General features: G+C 43.9%; 1 protein-coding gene across 9 annotated transcripts in view; it reads right to left on the bottom strand.

Annotated features, from left to right (window-relative positions):
- The window catches only part of LOC139549367 (RNA-binding protein Musashi homolog 2-like), a 302,329-nt gene that overhangs the window by 10,563 nt on the left and 271,428 nt on the right, over positions 1-20,338 (bottom strand). For 6 of the 9 annotated variants that reach the window (XM_071359809.1, XM_071359808.1, XM_071359810.1 and 3 more), the window contains exon 12: positions 5,081-5,278. The exons of the other annotated variants lie outside the window; for them this stretch is intronic. In XM_071359809.1, the coding sequence (XP_071215910.1) occupies positions 5,081-5,278 (198 nt within the window). The remainder of the gene's footprint in view (positions 1-5,080; positions 5,279-20,338) is intronic. 9 annotated transcript variants of the gene reach the window in all.

Below are 20,338 nucleotides of genomic sequence, written 5' to 3'. Positions count from 1 at the left end.
GAAAAGTAGAACACAACGCCAGGGAGAAATCCCAGACCAATAATACTGGAAATTAAGAAATGAGAGAGCAGGAAATAAAAAAAAGAAAAGGGGAAGTCGAGGAACCATGGGGTCGGCTTAAATTACTCTAATTGTTGTCTAGACCACTTGAGCCATTGCTGCAGTCAGCTTAGCACCAGGTGACCGTCTGTTTAGTGTGTTGAAAAGACAAATTAAAATAAATAAAAACAAGAGCATATATTAAATAAAAGAATTGGGAGCCCATGGCGTGGTCTGCTCATTTTTCTCGCTGAGTGCCGCTCAGTGACACTCCCATTAATAAAGGAATATTAAATCAGTCTTTCCACTGCAGCCGGAGGCTTTCGGTTGGTGCGGATGTTCATTGAAAGGGAAGTCTATTAATGCGCTGGATCTGAAGACTTGTGAGAATAAGGGTTTTTAAAACCAGCTCAAGAAAGGAGACAGTCTAGATGAGAACGGAGGTGGATTTCTGCCACACATTGTAATACGTGTCAAAATGAAATATCTCATTCAAAGCTACGTAGGCTACGCTATACAGATACACATCTATGATCACCATAGATGATTGGATTGTGAAATATGTTAGTGTAACGGTGTTGCTCTCTAACAAGTGTATAAAAGCCACAGTACTATCTATGGATATCCCTGTTTGGGGGTAGAAAACACACACAACGACACACACACCAGATCAAAAATTCCTTCTCCCCCTAACATCAGCAGATTAAATAATGACAAAGTTACGGTAGCCTCTTTGTGAGGGAGAAATAAACCACTTCTCAGAGTGACACTGCTGCTTAGTAGTATCAAGCAATGTCTCTGACTGGCTGCACTGTTCTTATCAGAGTGACCCAGTCCTAACAAGACTGTTTTAACCAATTACCCACTCTATCTCTGTTTATACAGCAGGCTAGATCCCTCATAATTGGTGGACTTTGTTGAATTGCACATCCCCCCCAGCCGTTCCCATGTTGAACAGGATTTATGGTATTTGAACCAAACTGTCATCCACTAATAACTAGACATGACTTACGCTCATTGGAGCACAGTTGTGTAGTTAGAACACTATTGGTGATTTAAAAAGGTCAGAGTAACCCGATCTCATTGCAATAAAATGCTCCAGTCTAGATTATCAAAGGAAATAGGGTTTTAAGGTACCAACAAAAGAACTGGCAAAGCAAAAGAACAGTAAGGTGTGTGTTTCTAAAGACCATATCATTCAGACTGTCAGTGGATGAGCTATGATTGATAGTAAGTAACCTGTTCAATGCATTCTGCAACTCTTTGCTCATCAAATAGACTACATTCCAGCAACAAAACATTATCTAGAAAGATGTCAAGCCAACAGGAAAAATTTGCCACAGAACTTTTGCTCAACTTATTCATGATGATATTCATGAACGCTTGTCATACTTTTGTAACAAGAGTCAAATATAAGCCTTGGGAGCTCAATTTATGGTCACTCGTTCTTTATGACAGATTCCTCATCAGGGTTCTCTCTCTCTTACTTAAATAAGCAGTCTAAATACATATAAATGCAGTCATGTCAATTATGGTTCATCACCTTACATGAAAAAGTAATACACTGTACCAACAAACAATATGCAATGAGGGTAAGCAAGGGATGGAGATCAATATTTGAAGGGTGTGATAAGAATAAATAATATTGACCTTGATATAACTTAAACAAAAACCAGTACTGACAACAATACTACTGTATGCTGAACTGTATGCTGAACTGAAAATGGGTAACACTTATACATGTACTGTGTGCCTATGTAGGGCAACAGGTAGCCTAACGTTTAAGAGCGTTGAGCCAGTAACTCAACGTTTGCAGGTTCAAAACCCCGAGCTGACTAGGGGAACAAATCTGTCGATGTGCCCTTGAGCAAGGCACTTAACCCTAATTGCTCTTGTAAGTCGCTCTGGATAGGAGCGTCTTCTAAATGACTAAAATGTAAAACATTTAAATGTTTGTAGGCACTACAGTACATTAGGTCACCATAACTGTGTAAAATGAGAACGGGGTGTCTGTCTGTCAACAGACATCCATCTGTCCTTCCCTCAGCTCCACATGGAGTGAGTAAGCAGACAGAGACATGTATACATACATATCAAACTAAACATATCCTGAAGTCATTTCCAAAAGCAGTGTTATGAGGGTATAGCAGGCAAACCGCCAGGGGTAGGCTGGACACATGACATTTTTAACGACGCTTTTTTTCTGATAAAAACTAGTTCATTGCATCCGCCGTGGAGCCCAGTTTCATAATATGACCATATTTCCCAGCTGCTTGTCGTCGGTTTGAAGTAATCACGAAAAAACAGGCCTTATTTTAGGGCATTTTTCACCCTCCCAGATCCTATTAGTTCTATTGAGGCACCAACTCGTGGCACCAACTCGCCTTCAGAACGTTCTCTTCCCAGCTTATTGTTCTACGTCACAATGCCTGCTTCACTATTGTTGGCAATGAGACCTGCTCACGTTGTTTATAGTTCAAAAGTAAACAAACAAAAAATTACTCATGGAACTCTGAGGTCGTCCCATTGTTTACTATAGGGGAAATTTTGGCATGTCTGTCTATTTCGCTAAATATCTCGCAATGTGTATTTTTAGATTTTTTCATGTTGGACGCCATTTTAATCATGAGAATCTCCTCTTTCTAACTATGTAAGTTTGGCCAGCAAGCTTGGTTGTCATCAAATGTTAGCCCCGAAATACCTTTTGCCCTTGGAACGCTGAGCTCCCCCCATTGTTTTCCTATGGAGAGGCATGCCGGTCTATTTCGCCAAATATCTCACGATGTACAGTGGGGAGAACAAGTATTTGACACACTGCCGATTTTGCAGGTTTTCCTACTTACAAAGCATGTAGAGGTCTGTAATTTTTATCATAGGTACACTTCAACTGTGAGAGACGGAATCTAATAAATCCAGAAAATCACATTGTATGATTTTTAAGTAATTAATTTGCATTTTATTGCATGACATAAGTATTTGATACATCAGAAAAGCAGAACTTAATATTTGGTACAGAAACCTTTGTTTGCAATTACAGAGATCATACGTTTCCTGTAGTTCTTGACCAGGTTTGCACACACTGCAGCAGGGATTTTGGCCCACTCCTCCATACAGACCTTCTCCAGATCCTTCAGGTTTCGGGGCTGTCGCTGGGCAATATGGACTTTCAGCTCCCTCCAAAGATTTTCTTTTGGGTTCAGGTCTGGAGACTGGCTAGGCCACTCCAGGACCTCGAGATGCTTCTTACGGAGCCACTCCTTAGTTGCCCTGGCTGTGTGTTTCGGGTCGTTGTCATGCTGGAAGACCCAGCCACGACCCATCTTCAATGCTCTTACTGAGGGAAGGAGGTTGTTGGCCAAGATCTCGCGATACATGGCCCCATCCATCCTCCCCTCAATAAGGTGCAGTCGTCCTGTCCCCTTTGCAGAAAAGCATCCCCAAAGAATGATGTTTCCACCTCCATGGTTGGGATGGTGTTCTTGGGGTTGTACTCATCCTTCTTCTTCCTCCAAACACGGCGAGTGGAGTTTAGACCAAAAAGCACTATTTTTGTCTCATCAGACCACATGACCTTCTCCCATTCCTCCTCTGGATCATCCAGATGGTCATTGGCAAACTTCAGACGGGCCTGGACATGCGCTGGCTTGAGCAGGCGGACCTTGCGTGTGCTGCAGGATTTTAATCCATGACGGCGTAGTGTGTTACTAATGGTTTTCTTTGAGACTGTGGTCCCAGCTCTCTTCAGGTCATTGACTAGGTCCTGCCGTGTAGTTCTGGGCTGATCCCTCACCTTCCTCATGATCATTGATGCCCCACGAGGTGAGATCTTGCATGGAGCCCCAGACCGAGGGTGATTGACCGTCATCTTGAACTTCTTCCATTTTCGAATAATTGCGCCAAAAGTTGTTGCCTTCTCACCAAGCTGCTTGCCTATTGTCCTGTAGCCCATCCCAGCCTTGTGCAGGTCTACAATTTTATCCCTGATGTCCTTACACAGCTCTCTGGTCTTGGCCATTGTGGAGAGGTTGGAGTCTGTTTGATTGAGTGTGTGGACAGGTATCTTTTATACAGGTAACGAGTTCAAACAGGTGCAGTTAATACAGGTAATGAGTGGAGAACAGGAGGGCTTCTTAAAGAAAAACTAACAGGTCTGTGAGAGCTGGAATTCTTACTGGTTGGTAGGTGATCAAATACTTATGTCATGCAATAAAATGCTAATTAATTACTTTAAAATCATACAATGTGATTTTCTGGATTTTTGTTTTATATTCCGTCTCTCACAGTTGAAGTGTGCCTATGATAAAAATTACAGACCTCTACATGCTTTGTAAGTAGAAAAACCTGCAAAATCGTAAGTGTATCAAATACTTGTTCTCCCCACTGTATATATTTAGATTTTTTCAAGTCGGGCACCATTTTAAATCAGGAGAATCTCCTCTTTGTAATTATGTAAGTCTGGGCAGCGAGCTCATTTGTCATCGATCACTAGACCAGAAATAGTCAGAAGTTTTCATTTTTTCCCTACTTTCTCATTACGCAGTCATAAGCACAGTTGACACACAATCGAGGTGCAGATGTTTACGTTCTACACGAGTTGTTTTTTTCTAGTTTCGTCCGACGAACAGATTGTAGTGGTAAAATAAAAAGTGCTATATTTTTTTGTGCCATTTAGGCAAAATGTAATTCTAAGCATTACTCCAGTCAAAACAGGCTCTGCGAACGTTCGATTCTATTCATTTGCTATAGGCTCGCGCTAGTGTTCCAGCTTAGCAAACGTTAATTTGCTGTTTTTCAGCCTTGGGTGAATTTTGACTCGTTCTATTGTCCAGCCTACCAGGGGTGCTATGCTACAGTTCACAGTGCATCACCTTCCTCTGATAGTTATTGTTCCCTTCTCTGTCTCTATAAACTCCTCCTTCCTCTCTCTCTCTTTTACACTCCCTCTCTTTTTCTCTCTCTCACAGTTGCCTCATGACCTCGTAACTTGAATGGCATCATTGACTGATTGAAGGATTGAAGGAGACGTTAGCAGGGTACACACCTGGGCTCTTAAAGGGGTCCGGGCTGTGCTGCAGGTGGTGCTGGAGGGGGGAGTTGCAGGCGGAGGTGGCATGATGCTCACTGTGCTGCAGCATCTGAGCAGCCTGGGGCCCCAGGGAGCCATAGTCGGCAAAGGAGCAGGGGGGGCCCCGCAGGTCACTGGGCCCGGCCCCGGAATAGAACCCATAATCTGGGAACCCTGAGAGATAGGGGTATAGTATAGGGAGGGAGGTAGGGAGGGAGGGAGGTAGGGAGTGAGGGAGGGGCGGGAGGGAGGGGCAGGATGGGACGCATGTCCATCATCGTGGAAACACTTAACACAGTACTGTAGTAATGTAATGACTTGGTTTTTGTGTGTGTTATTTTATTGCTATGTTGTTGTTGTTTTTCTACATGGCATTGTAGTGTGTTACAGGACAAGGCAAACTACAGTAAACATCCATACTGGTTTTCTTCCTGCTTCTGCTCACCACACCCCAGCAGCCCCACTGAGAGACTGGTTACAGAGGCACTACACTACACACACACCAACCCTGCTCCCTAACACTAGTGTAGCTGAAGACTTCCACAATGGAACTCAATGTGGCCTCAAGCTAAAAATGATGGTCAAAGAAAATCTTTAGTAGAATTTACAACAAGTCAGCTCATGTGATCATCACTTGCTCGCTTCAAAACACACACACATAATAACTGTGTGAAATACACACACTAAAAGCTCAAGGGTGAAAAATAACCAAAATGAGATTCTCCTAAAATAAGTGTGAGAATGATTAAGAAAAATCTATTATTCATGTTTGGGCTTCTGCTCATAAATCAATAAGATTATAACAGAAATTCCTCATACATTTTAGATTTGACACAGGCAAGATTTCACAATGTACTGGACTACTGATGCAGAGGAGAGGAGAAACAGACAAGGCATTTGTTAACTATAAAGCTTTATGTCCCCACAGCTCTGTTCCATAGACACTCAGCGCCCTCACAGAGAGCTGCATTATCTGTGGAAATGGACTGCACTTATCAAGGATATTTTCTATTTTTATTTGAAATTCAGTTTAGTTTGGTAGTTTTCAGACCTGATTTGCTAGTTTTTATTTTATTATAGTTGTATAAAAATATGTATACTTTTGTTTCAGTTTTAGGGTTAGGGACAGAAAACATGCCTGGGAGGCTAGGAGACAGTTGTGTTTAATAGATATTTTTTTGTGTTTTTGGGGATGTTATTTCTTGCAAAGAAAGATATATATACAATTATAGTCATGTTTGGGGATGAATTTACTTCTGCCAGATGCCTTTTATTGAGGTTTTGCACTGAACACCATTGCACTACATTTTTTGCCCATTGAAAACCATTCAAAAAGACTACAAAAGTCTTGGGTCAGGTCATAGGTTAGATTAGGTATAAATTATAAAGTCAATTTCAATGTGACTTGGATTTAAAAGGAATAGCACAGAGACTGGTGAAAAGAACATGGTGGAAGGAAACTCTCTCGCCCATGTTAACACCAATCTTTTGATTTGATTTATTAGGATGACCATTAACCAACGCCAATGGCGACAGCTAGTCTTACTGGGGTCCGACATATAACAAAAAAGACAGCGACAAAAGACTTTACAATTTACATATGTTTAAAAACATTAACATATAGTGTGTGTGTGTGTGCATCTATCAGTTACACATACTGTACATGTCAGTAAATACACACAACAAGGTAACTGAAGTAAATGACTATTGCCCCGTAGCACTCACATTTGTCATCATGAAGTGCTTTGAGAGACTAGTCAAGGATCATATCACCTCCACCCTACCTGATACCCTAGACCCACTTCAATTTGCATACCACCACAATAGGTCCACAGACGATGCAATCGCCATCACACTGCCCTATCCCATCTGGACAAGAGGAATACCTATGTAAGAACGCTGTTCATTGACTACAGCTCAGCATTCAACACCATAGTACCCTCCAAACTCATCATTAAGCTTGAGACCCTGGGTCTCAACCCCGCCCTGTGCAATTGGGTCCTGGACTTCCTGACGGGCCGCCCCCAGGTGGTGAAGGTAGGAAACAACACCACTTCGCAAATCCTCAACACTGGGGCCCCACAAGGGTGTATGCCCAGCCCCCTCCTGGACTCCCTGTTCACGCGTGGCCATGCACGCCTCCAACTCAATCATCAAGTTTGCAGATGACACAACTACAGTGGGCTTGATTACCAACAACGACGAGACAGCCTACAGGGAGGAGGTGAGGACACTTGGAGTGTGGTGTCAGGACAACAACCTCTCACTCAATGTCAACAAAACAAAGGAGATAATCGTGGACTTCAGGAAACAGCAGAGGGAGCACCCCCCCTATCCACATTGACGGGACAGCAGTGAAGAAGGTGGAACGTTTTAAAGTTCCTCGGCGTACACATCACGGAAAACTTAAATGGTCCACCCACACAGACAGTGAGGTGAAGAAGGCACAACAGGGCCTCTTCAACCTCAGGAGGCTGAAGAAATTCGGCTTGTCACCTAAAACCCTCACAAACCTTTACAGATGCACAATTGAGAGCATCCTGTCGGGCTGTATCACTGCCTGGTACGGCAACTGCACCGCCGACAACCGCAAGGCTCTCCAGAGGGTGGTGCGGTCTGCACAACGCATCACCGGGGGCAAACTACCTGCCCTCCAGGACACCTACAGCACCCGATGTCACAGGAAGGCTAAAACAAACATCAAGGACAACAACAACCCGAGCCACTGCCTGTTCACCCCGCTACCATCCAGAAGGCGAGGTCAGTACAGGTGCATCAAAGCTTGGACCGAGAGACTGAAAAACAGCTTCTATCTCAAGGCCATCAGACTGTTAAACAGCCACCACTAACACAGAGAGGCTGCTGCCTACATACAGACTTGAAATCACTAGTCACTTTAATAATGCCACTTTAATAATGTTTACATATCTTGCATTACTCATCTCATACGTATATACTGTATTTTATACCATCTATTGCATCTTGCCTATGCCGCTCAGTCATCCATATATTCTGATTCCATCCCTTTACTCAGCGTTTTGCTGCCAACTTTACTTTACTTTGCTAGCTGACAACTTTACGTTTTTTTTGTTTTGTTTTTAATTACCGTTTATATTTTTAGTTTTTCCATCGCAACTTTCTTCCCTCATTCAACTTTTTCACTCCGGACGCTTTATCTGGACATGGTTCGTCAACACCTTCAACAGCCGAAGCTAAGTACTAACATTAACATGATGTCTTTTAATTGCAGTCGCTGTACTCATAATATACAGGAGAACGATCGCCTTACGGCGAGAATAGCTGTGCTACAAGCCCAGCTTCAGACGCAATCGTTAGGCAAGGGTAATTTCAGTGTAGGAAAGGAAGAAACAGCGTCTGTGCCACCAGTAAGTACAGATAGTAACGTTTGTATAAATCCCCCCGCACAGTCCCCGCAGCCGGACAACTTTCTCATGGCTTCTGGAGGGAAATGCTGTTGGAATGCTCAACCGGTGTCGCTCATTCAGCCGACAGAAACTTTCAACCGGTTCTCCCCATTATGTAGCGAGTCGGAGTCTGAGTCTGAGTTTTCTCTTGTCTCTACTCCTCCCGTTACGGGGTCTGAGACGCCGAAGGCTCCCACCATTAGCTCTGACAAATTGAAAACCCTAGTCATTGGCGACTCCATTACCCGCAGTATTAGACTTAAAGCGAATCACCCAGCGATCATACACTGTTTACCAGGGGGCAGGGCTACCGACGTTAAGGCTAATCTAAAGATGGTGCTGGCTAAAGCTAAATCTGGCGAGTGTAGAGAGTATAGAGATATTGTTATCCACGTCGGCACCAACGATGTTAGGATGAAACAGTCAGAGGTCACCAAGTGCAACATAGCTTCAGCGTGTAAATCAGCTAGAAAGATGTGTCGGCATCGAGTAATTGTCTCTGGCCCCCTCCCAGTTAGGGGGAGTGACGAGCTCTACAGCAGAGTCTCAGCACTCAATCGCTGGTTGAAAACTGTTTTCTGCCCCTCCCAAAAGATAGAATTTGTAGATAATTGGCCCTCTTTCTGGGACTCACCCACAAACAGGACCAAGCCTGACCTGCTGAGGAGTGACGGACTCCATCCTAGCTGGAGGGGTGCTCTCATCTTATCTACCAACATAGATAGGGCTCTAACTCCTCTAGCCCCACAATGAAATAGGGTGCAGGCCAGGCAGCAGGCTGTTAGCCAACCTGCCAGCTTAGTGGAGTCTGCCAATAGCACAGTCAGTGTAGTCAGCTCAGCCATACCCACTGAGACCGTTTTAGGACCACTATTGTTTTCACTATATATTTTACCTCTTGGGGATGTTATTCGAAAACATAATGTTAACTTTCACTGCTATGCGGATGACACACAGCTGTACATTTCAATGAAACATGGTGAAGCCCCAAAATTGCCCTCGCTAGAAGCCTGTGTTTCAGACATAAGGAAGTGGATGGCTGACAACTTTCTACTTTTAAACTCGGACAAAACAGAGATGCTTGTTCTAGGTCCCAAGAAACAAAGAGATCTTCTGTTAAATCTGACAATTCATCTTGATGGTTGTAAAGTTGTCTCAAATAAAACTGTGAAGGACCTCGGCGTTACTCTTGACCCTGATCTCTCTTTTGACGAACACATCAAGACTGTTTCAAGGACAGCTTTTTTCCATCTACGTAACATTGCAAAAATCAGAAATTTTCTGTCCAAAAATGATGCAGAAAAATTAATCCATGCATTTGTTACTTCTAGGTTAGACTACTGCAATGCTCTACTTTCCGGCTACCCGGATAAAGCACTAAATAAACTTCAGTTAGTGCTAAATACGGCTGCTAGAATCCTGACTAGAACCAAGAAATTTGATCACATTACTCCAGTGCTAGCTTCCCTACACTGGCTTCCTGTTAAGGCAAGGGCTGATTTCAAGGTTTTACTGTTAACCTATAAAGCGTTACATGGGCTTGCTCCTACCTATCTTTCCGAGTTGGTCCTGCCGTACATACCAATACGTACGCTACGGTCACAAGACGCAGGCCTCCTAATTGTCCCTAGAATTTCTAAGCAAACAGCGGGAGGCAGGGCTTTCTCCTATAGATCTCCATTTTTATGGAACAGTCTGCCTACCCATGTGAGAGACGCAGACTCGGTCTCAACCTTTAAGTCTTTACTGAAGACTTATCTCTTCAGTAGGTCATATGGTTGAGTGTAGTCTGGCCCAGGAGTGTGAAGGTGAACGGAAAGGCTCTGGAGCAACGAACCGCCCTTGCTGTCTCTGCCAGGCCGGTTCCCCTCTCTCCACTGGGATTCTCTGCCTCTAACCCTGTTACAGGGGCTGAGTCACTGGCTTGCTGGTGCTCTTTCATGCCGTCCCTAGGAGGGGTGCGTCACTTGAGTGGGTTGAGTTACTGACGTGATCTTCCTGTCTGGGTTGGCGCCCCCCCTTGGTTTGTGCTGTGGTGGAGACCTTTGTGGGTTATACTCGGCCTTGTCTCCGGATTGTAATGTTGGTGGTTGAGGATTTCCCTCTAGTGGTGCGGGGGCTGTGCTTTGGCAAAGTGGGTGGGGTTATATCCTTCCTGTTTGGCCCTGTCCGGGGGTTTCTTCGGATGGGGCCACAGTGTCTCCTGACCGCTCCTGTCTCAGCCTCCAGTATTTATGCTGCAGTAGTTTATGTGTCGGGGGGCTAGGGTCAGTTGGTTACCTGGAGTACTTCTCCTGTCTTATCCAGTGTCCTGTGTGAATTTAAGTATGCTCTCTCTAATTCTTTCGTTCTCTCTTTCTCTCTGAGAACCTGAGCCCTAGGACCATATGTCAGGACTACCGGGCATGATGACACCTTGCTGTCCCCAGTCCGCCTGGCCTTGCTGCTATTCCAGTTTCAACTGTTCTGCCTGCGGTTACGGAACCCCTACCTGTCCCAGACCTGCTGTTTTCAACTCTTAATGATCGGCTATGAAAAGCCAACTGAGATTTATTCCTGATTATTATTTGACCATGCTTGTCATTTATGAACATTTTGAAAATCTTGGCTCTCTCTAATTTTCTCCTTCTCTCTTTCTTTCTCTCGGAGGACCTGGGCCCTAGGACCATGCGTCGGGACTGCCGCCCGTGGTGACTCCTTGCTGTCCCCAGTCCGCCTGGCCTTGCTGCTATTCCAGTTTCAGCTGTTCTGCCTGCGGTTATGGAACCGCCACCTGTCCCAGACCTGTTGTTTTTCAACTCTTGATGATCGGCTATGAAAAGCCAACTGAAAATTATTCATGATTATTATTTGACCATGCTTGTCACTTATGAACATTTTTGAACATCTTGGCATAGTTCTGTTATAATCTCCACCCGGCACAGCCAGAAGAGGACTGGCCACCCCTCATAGCCTGGTTCCTCTCTAGGTTTCTTCCTAGGTTTTGACCTTTCTAGGGAGTTTTTCCTAGCCACCGTGCTTCTACACCTGCATTACTAGCTGTTTGGGGTTTTAGGCTGGGTGTCTGTACAGCACTTCGAGATATTAGCTGATGTACGAAGGGCTATATAAAATAAAATTGAATTGAAAAAAATTGAAATTTGTGTGTATTAGGTAGTTGTTGAGGAATTGTTAGATTACTTGTTAGATATTACTGCACGGTCAGGACTAGAAGCACATTTCGCTACACTCACAATAACATCTGCTAACCATGTGTATGTGACCAATACAATTTGATTTGATTTGACATGGTGGAGAGGCATTGTGCCGTGAGGGAGTTCCATGCACTCATTGCTCGGTAGAATACTGTAAGTTTCCTTGAATTTGTTCTGGACCTGGGGACTGTGAAAAGACCCCTGGTGGCATGTCTGGTGGTGTAAGTGTGTGTGTCAGTGATGTGTGTAAGTAGACTATGCAAACAATTTCCAACACATTGTTTCTTATGAAAACAAGAAGTGACGCAGTCAGTCTTTCCTCAACTCTTAGCCAAGAGAGACTGGCATGCATAGTATTAATATTAGCCCTCTGATTACAATGAAGAGCAAGACCTGACGCTCTGTTCTGGACCAACTGCCTGCAACTTTACTAGGTCTTTCTTTGCAGCACTTGACCATATGACTGGACAATAATCAAGATAAGATCTTAAAAAATTTGCCTGCAGGACTTACTTTGTGGAGTGTGTTGTCAAAAAAGCAGAGTATCTCTTTATTACAGACAGACCTCTCCTCATCTTTACAACCATTGAATCTATATGCTTTGACCATGACAGTTTACAATCTAAGGTAACACCAAGTAATTTAGTCTCATCAACTTGTTCAACAGCCACACCATTCAATACCATATTCAGCTGAGGTCTAGAACTTAGGGAATGATTTGTACCAAATACAATGCTCTTAGTTATAGAGATGTCCAGGACCAGTTTATTACTGGCCACCCATTCCAAAACCGACTGCAACTCTTTGTTAAGGGTTTCAGTGACTTCATTACCTGTGGTTGCTGAGGCATATATGGTTGAATCATCAGCATATATGGACACACATGCCTTGTTTTGCCAGTGGCAGGTCATTGATAAACATGGAAAAGAGTAGAGGGCCTATATCATTGATCTTAGCTTCATAATAATTTTTTTTCTTTTTGTTGAGTTTAATCACATAATTTCTCAATTTACCGTAAGTCAGCCAGACTTATTAGCCACTCCTTTTCCCCATTTATTTCAGCCATACAGATTTTCAATTCCTCATCAATCCATTGAGCCTTAACAGTTCTGAAAGTAAGTTTCTTAACAAGTTCATGTTTATCAATTATTGGAAGAAGCAATTTCATAAATTCATAAAGTGAAGCATCTGGATGCTCCTTATTAATCACATCAAACCAACAAATATTTTAACACCATCCACATAAGAGTCACAGCAAATTCTTTTGTATGATTTTTTATACACTATTTTAGGCCCAGCCTTTGGAACTTTGGCTTTCCTGGCGATAGCCACTATATTGTGATCACAGCATCCAATGCATATACAGCTTTAGAACAAAGTTCTACAGTATTAGTAAAAATGTGATTTTACATGTGGATGATCTTGTTCCTGTAGTGTTTGTAAACATCCTGGTAGGTTGATTAATGACCCGAACCAGATTACAGGCACTGGTTACAGTGATAAGCTTCCTCTTGAGCGGACAGCTTGATGAAAACCAGTCAATATTCAGGTCACCAAGAAAGTAGACCTCTCTGTTTACATCACATACAATATCAAGCATTTCATACATATTATTTAGATACTGACTGTTAGCACTTGGTGGCCTATAGCAAGAAAAGGCTTTAGATGTGCCAAGTGAACCAGCAACAACACTTCAATAACATTTTACATAAGATCTTCTCTAAGCATTACAGGGATATGGCTCTGAATGCTGTGGGGTTGAAGCTATGAACCCACAGGCTTGGCTCTCTCATCCCTTCCAGGCTTTTGCGAGAGAGGGTGGACAACAAGCCTGTCATAGCGGATATAAGCAATGTCCCCACGCTCTCTGGCAGCTTTCATGGCTGGCATAAGTTATTTCCTCTTCTGGCACACAGCTTCAAGATAGTCCTAGCTGAGGAAGATGTACAGTGCATTCGGAAAGTATTCAGACCCATTGACTTTTTACATACTTTGTTACGTTACAGACTTATTCTAAAATGTATTAAATTAATGTTTTTCCTCATCAATCTACACACAATACCCCATATTGACAAAGCAAAAACTGGTTTTTAAAAATTGTTGCACATTTATAAAAATAAAAAAACATCAGAAAAACATTATTTACATACGTTTCTGACCTTTTGCTATGACACTCGAAATTGAGCTCAGGTGCATTCTGTTTCCATTGAGCATCCTTGAGATGTTTCTATAACTTGATTGGAGTCCACCTGTGGTAAATTCAATTGATTGGACATGATTTGGAAAGGCACACACCTGTCTATATAAGGTCCCACAGTTGACAGTGCATGTCAGAGTAAAAACCAAGCTATGAGGTTGAAGGAATTGTAGAGCTCCAAGACAGGATTGGGTCGAGGCACAGATCTGGGGAAGAGTAACAAAAAAATGTCTGCCGCATTGAAGGTCCCCAAGAACACAGTAGCCTCCATCGTACTTGAATGGAAGAATTCTGTAACCCTCAAGACTCTTGCTAGATCTGGCCGCCTGGCCAAACTAAGCAATATGGGGAGAAGCGCCTTGGTTAGGGAGGTGACCAAGAACCCAATTGTCTCTCTGACAGAGCTCCAGAGTTCCTCTGTGGAGATGGGAGAACCTTCCAGAAGGACAACCATCTCTGCAGCACTCCACCAATCAGACCTTTATGGTAGAGTGGCCAGACAGAAGCCACTCCTCAGTAAAAGGCACATGACAGCCCGCTTGGAGTTTGCTAAAAGGCACCTAAAGACTCTCAGACCATGAGAAACAAGATTATCCTGTCTGATGGAACCAAGATTGAACTATTTGGCCTGAATGCCAAGCGTCACGTCTGAAGAAAACCTGGCACCATCCCTGAAGCATGGTGGTGGCAGCATCATGCTGTGGGGATGTTTTTCAGTGGCAGGGACTGGGAGACTAGCCAGGATCAAGGGAAAGATGAATTGGAGCAAAGTACAGTGAGATCCTTGATGAAAACCTGCTCCAGAGCCCTCAGGACCTCAGACTGGGGCTGAAGGTTCGTCTTCCAACAGGACAACGACCCTAAGCACACAGCCAAGGCAACGCAGGAGTGGCTTCTGGACAAGTCTCTGAATGTCCTTGAGTGGCCCAACCTGAGCCCGGACTTGAACCCGATCAAACACCTCTGGAGAGACCTGAAAATAGCTGTGCAGCAATGCTCCCCTCCAACCTGACAGAGCTTGAGAGGATCTGCATAGAAGAATGGGAGAAACTCCCCAAATACAGGTGTGCCAAGCTTGTAGCATCATACCCAAGGTTTGTCATTATGGGGTATTGTGTGTAGATTAATGAGGGGAAAATAAATGTTTAATCCATTTTCAAATAAGGCTGTAACGTAACAAAATGTGGAAAAGGTCAAGGGGTCTGAATACTTTCGGAATGCACTGTACGTTCCTCTCAAGTTCTTGTCTCTTTCCAGAACAGCTGCTGTACCTTGTCCTTGAACCTCAGGAACTTGACCACTATCGGCCTGGGCCTGTCACCTGGGCCGGTGGTGGGTTTTCCAGTCCTGTGGTCTATCTTCAGTTTCTCCGAGATCATTTCCCTCACTTTGTCCTCAGACTCCATCCAGGTCTCATGTGGAGATCCTGCAATTCTGTCCACAACCATGTTGTTCCACCTTGATTGCCCCTCGAGATGATTTCTCTGTCATTGTTATATTGGATTCATATACAGAACTGATGTCCTCTCCCAATGACTTACAGACTGCTGTCATCTTGCCGTTCTCCTGTTTCAACTCGAGCTAACACTGGGAGAACTGCAAACTGTTCTTCAGGTCCTGGACCTCTCTGATCAGGTCATCCATTCTTTTATTAGTTCCACCAGTATTCAGACAAAGGTACTCCCGCCGGCTTTGGTCTTTGTCATGGTAACAACATTAGGTTACGCTGTTACTCCATGCAGTTTCAGACAGGGCAGGTCGCAGGGAACATTGAAAACAACAACAACAAACAGCAGGGGTCTAGACAGCCACAAGCCCGGGACAATCCGTAGTCTCAGACAAAATGGCGAAGTGCGTCGCGGGCTATGTTCAAGCTAGCTTGATAGGCAGCTAGCTAGCAGCTAGGCAGGATCACTGGACAGATAGTAGCGGTCCTAGCAACTAATGCCAACTGCATCGCAGGATCCAAACTCAAAAGGTAGCTAGCTAGTAACGAAACTGACAGATTTTCACTGGTCTAATGTCCATTGCTCGTGTTTCTTGGCCCAAGCAAGTCTCTTCTTCTTACTGATGTCCTTAAGTAGTGGTTTCTTTGCAGCAATTCGACCATGAAGGCCTGATTCACGCGGTCTCCTCTGAAAAGTTGATGTTGAGATGTGTCTGTTACTTGAACTCTGTGAAGCATTTATTTGGGCTGCAATCTGAGGTACAGTTAACTCTAATGAACTTATCCTCTGCAGCAGAGGTAACTCTGGGTCTTCCTTTCCTGTGGCGGTCCTCATGAGAGCCAGTTTCATCATAGCGCTTGATGGTTTTTGCGACTGTTCATTAAGAAACGTTCAAATTTTCCAGATTGACTGACCTTCATGTCTTAAAGTAATGATGGACTGTCGTTTCTCTTGCTTATTTGAGCTGTTCTTGCCATAATATGGACTTGGTCTTTTACCAAATAGGGCTATCTTCTGTATACCACCCCTAACTTGTCACAACACAACTGACTGGCTCAAACGCATTAAGAAGGAAAGAAATTCCACAAATTAACTTTTAACAAGGCACACCTGTTAATTGAAATGCATTCCAGGTGACTACCTCATGAAGCTGGTTGAGAGAATTCCAAGAGTTTGAAAAGCTGTCATCAAGGTAAAGGGTGGCTACTATGAAGAATCTCAAATATAAAATATATTTTGATTTGTTTAACACTTTTTTTGTTACTACATGTATTATTTCATAGTTCTGATGTCTTCACTATTATTCTACAATGAAGAAAATAGTAAAAATAAAGAAAAACCCTAGAACGAGTAGGTGTGTCCGAACTGAGACAACAGATACAACATGTACTTTAGAAGACAGAGTTTTAAACACTCAAGGAGATGAAAAACAGAAAGAGAGAAGGGTTCAGGATGCGCCGGCCCACTCCACTCCTCCGCATCTCTCCAGAAGAGGGGGATGCCCACTCAAGCAAGGCATTTCTTTATCATTTAAGGAAGGGAACAAAACATACACCTAGGTTTAATACATTTTTTATGTGCACGCTAATAGCCGGGTGTCCTTGAGGTTCAAAGTGATTTCTGAGCTCCCCTCTAATTAGCCGCCCCGTTCTGTTTCCTCTCGTCTTCCTAATTAGATCTTTAACAACAAACAAATTAAGACCTTTACAGAGCAACGCCCCTGACACCCACATTAGTTCACACTGTGGAGGAGGCCTCCGGCTGGCCCCTTCCCTTTGTCTGTCTGTCCCCCTCACAGGCCACCCGCCATGATGGTAGCCTGCAGAAACATCCCTCTAAATACAGACTAGCGAGAACAACGTAGCAGGAACGACAGGAAGACAAATACAACATTATCGCTCTTGCACACACGTCTGTGCGCGCACACACACACTTACAACAAACACACCTGGCGGCTTTGTTTGCACTGACATGGAAAATGAGTCCTTGCTGCCGGCGTCCCTGGTGCCGTGAAGGTCTTATCTAACAAAGCACAGTAAAATGACTTGTATTATTCAGGGAGATCACGGCTAATGATAGCACTATCTATGTAAAATGTGGAATAAAATGCAGTTAAAAAGCTCCCATTTACAGACTACAGAGACCACTGGATCGGCCATCTGGAAGAATGGAGGCGCTTGATTATCGCGCTGAGCTAATTCTCCTTTCTGTGCATGCAAATGATTCACTTTGAGCATGTGGAAGTGAAAAACGGAGCGGAATGAAACAGCAGCATTGGAGAGATCAAGGTTGGGACCATAATGGCAGGGCTCTGATGTTCCTCTAGCGACTCATGTCTTCTGTCTGTATGTCCATTCTGATGGAGAATAGCAAAGAAAGATGGAGGTACAATCTAATTACATAAAATGAGAGAAAATAACTCTATTACAACAGTTGTGTCAACTCCCAACCACCGCCGTAACATGAGCAGTGTTCAGCAGCCTGTCTCTATCGTGGCCAAATAGATGCATTGGAGCTGTGGAACATCTGCAGGGCCCCTGGCCCCCAGAGAGAGTCTCCCCCTGGCTGCAGCCGCAGCACTTCCCTGGCAACACAGCTGACACCCGGCGTGGCTGGGCTGACTGGAGCTCTGGAGGAGTGTCTCGTCAACGCTACTACCATTAGAGAGATCCCATCTGGGAAAGTCACTACAGAGCCACTGGGAGGATGACATGACAGAGGCTAAACACAGGCTCGAGTTCTCTAGCCCTCTCTGCCATTACACATAACACTCCACAACATGTATCAAAGGGTACAAACATGAAATAAACCAAATGAATGAATAAATAAATAACCCTTTTTATGAGATGTTAGATAACATAGAGGTGATTTGTTGCTGCAGGGAATCGTAGTGCGTTGCTTTCCCTTCAGTGGATGTTCATGTGAGGCCAGGAAAACCCTTAAACAATACCGATGGCTAACAACCCGTGTACAATATAGTTACATCATCACATTCAGCAACATAGGGCCACTGTACTCGACCAAACACCCAACTGTGGTGTGACGACCATGATACAGTCTCCCATTTCAGTTCAATCTATTAAAAACAATAATTAAGAAATAATATATAAATAACAAACAACCAAGATTAGGTGGTCTTTCTCTGCAACATCCCTATTCTTAATTGGGGGGCAATTACTCATCTGCACAACAAATTAGTGTGTCTCTGGGTTGCTGTGGCAACAGGATGGGGGACTATATAGGCTCAATGGAGTGGATCGTTGAGGGAGCGTTATCATTTATGATTATAATCGCCCTCCTCCACTTCTCTTCTCCTCAGCATGCCGTGTGCATGGAGGACGGATGAAGTCCATTCTAACCACTTCCATCATGGTCATCACCATTACTGTCAAAATCACTGTCATCATCCTCTTCACAAGTCTGTTTACCAGTCTATCTTTTTAAACAGAGTTCTACAAGAGCACCTCCAGTCGAAATTTTGATTTCATTTTTCAAGTGGTGCTTTCGAAAGTTTTGAAATGCTGATAATGTCACAGAGAATGCTAGAAAATTTGCTTCCGCTTTGTGTCATTATAAATGAAAAGCTTCTTCTTTAACATGTCTGGGTCTACTGCCAAGTCTGTCGTCTAAACGTTGTGCCTAATGGAGGGAGAAACGGTTAACACCTTTCCTGTCAGCAACATTATTCACACTATTTATGTGTTGATGTGAGAGAGAGAAAATAACTGTTGCCATTTAAAAAGCCCTTCCATAGAAATATAGTGGGAGAGTTGACCTGGAGGACTGGTGCCAACCTTGGAAATAACATTTCACACAATCACCTGCCTCAGGCTACACTGTCAGAGGCACTGGATACATTAGATATGACCCCAGAGTGTGTGTCTATTTACACAAACAAAACCCTGTCTCGTTCAGTCACGCACACTGACCTTGCAAGTAAACACCTGCATACACACTCATGCACGCATGTATAGGCACAGAGCAGTGCAGATCTCTTCAGAAAAAGTGAATAATACACTTGTCAAATGTGTTTCAAAATTAGCTTTGAATTTCAGAGCATCTGCAATTAGCTCCATTTCCACCTATGTCATTTGAAAAGATGATGCTCTCTTTCTGTTCTGCCTGGAGTGGCTTTCAGTCCCTGTCTCAAACACCATTTTCTAACTGAATAGGTGACTAATTAACAAAGGACAAGTTCTTTTCAGCCTGCGATGGCAGTTCATAAATAATCGCTAGATAATGGCTCCTCATTTTGTGCTCCGATAGGCTGGCATAATGATAGTTAATAGATGATATATCCTGGATGTTCACAGGCAGAGGAGTACTGCCATCCATCCACAGACACAGCGCTACAGCCCTTATATCTTCACTCAACACGCTTTCACATCCACATACCACACACACACACGCGCACGCACGCACGCACGCACGCACACGCACACACACACACACACACACACACACACACACACACACACACACACACACACTTTCATCATCACACTCAGGCAAACAAATACCATGAGAATAGAAGTGGACAGGAGCTCACAAACAAGTGGTGCTGGACTGCTGGTAGAGGACTGCTGGTTTGATTTGATTTGCTTGTAGAGGACTGTTGGTAGAGGACAGCTGGTAGAGGACAGCTGGTAGAGGACTGTTGGTAGAGGACTGTTGGTAGAGGACAGCTGGTAGAGGACAGCTGGTAGAGGACAGCTGGTAGAGGACAGCTGGTAGAGGACTGCTGGTAGAGGACTGCTGGTAGAATTGAGCAGATACATATACACTGTATCTATCTTCATCATAAGAGGAGACATTTCCACACCCTCTGGGCTCTGGGCAGGGGAGTCGGGGTGACCTAGTTTGAGTGAACAGTCTGTTTTCCTTTAGAATGATTCTGACATAGCTGTCCATCGGGGGGTGGGAAAGGGGGGAAACTTTCTGTGGTCCAGGGTCCAGACTTGACCCATATT

This window comes from Salvelinus alpinus, chromosome 22, assembly GCF_045679555.1.
Source record: "Salvelinus alpinus chromosome 22, SLU_Salpinus.1, whole genome shotgun sequence".
NCBI classification, from domain to species: Eukaryota; Metazoa; Chordata; class Actinopteri; order Salmoniformes; family Salmonidae; genus Salvelinus; species Salvelinus alpinus.
The sequence above is the reverse complement of the archived record's forward strand: the minus strand, read 5'-3'. Positions and strand labels throughout refer to the sequence as shown.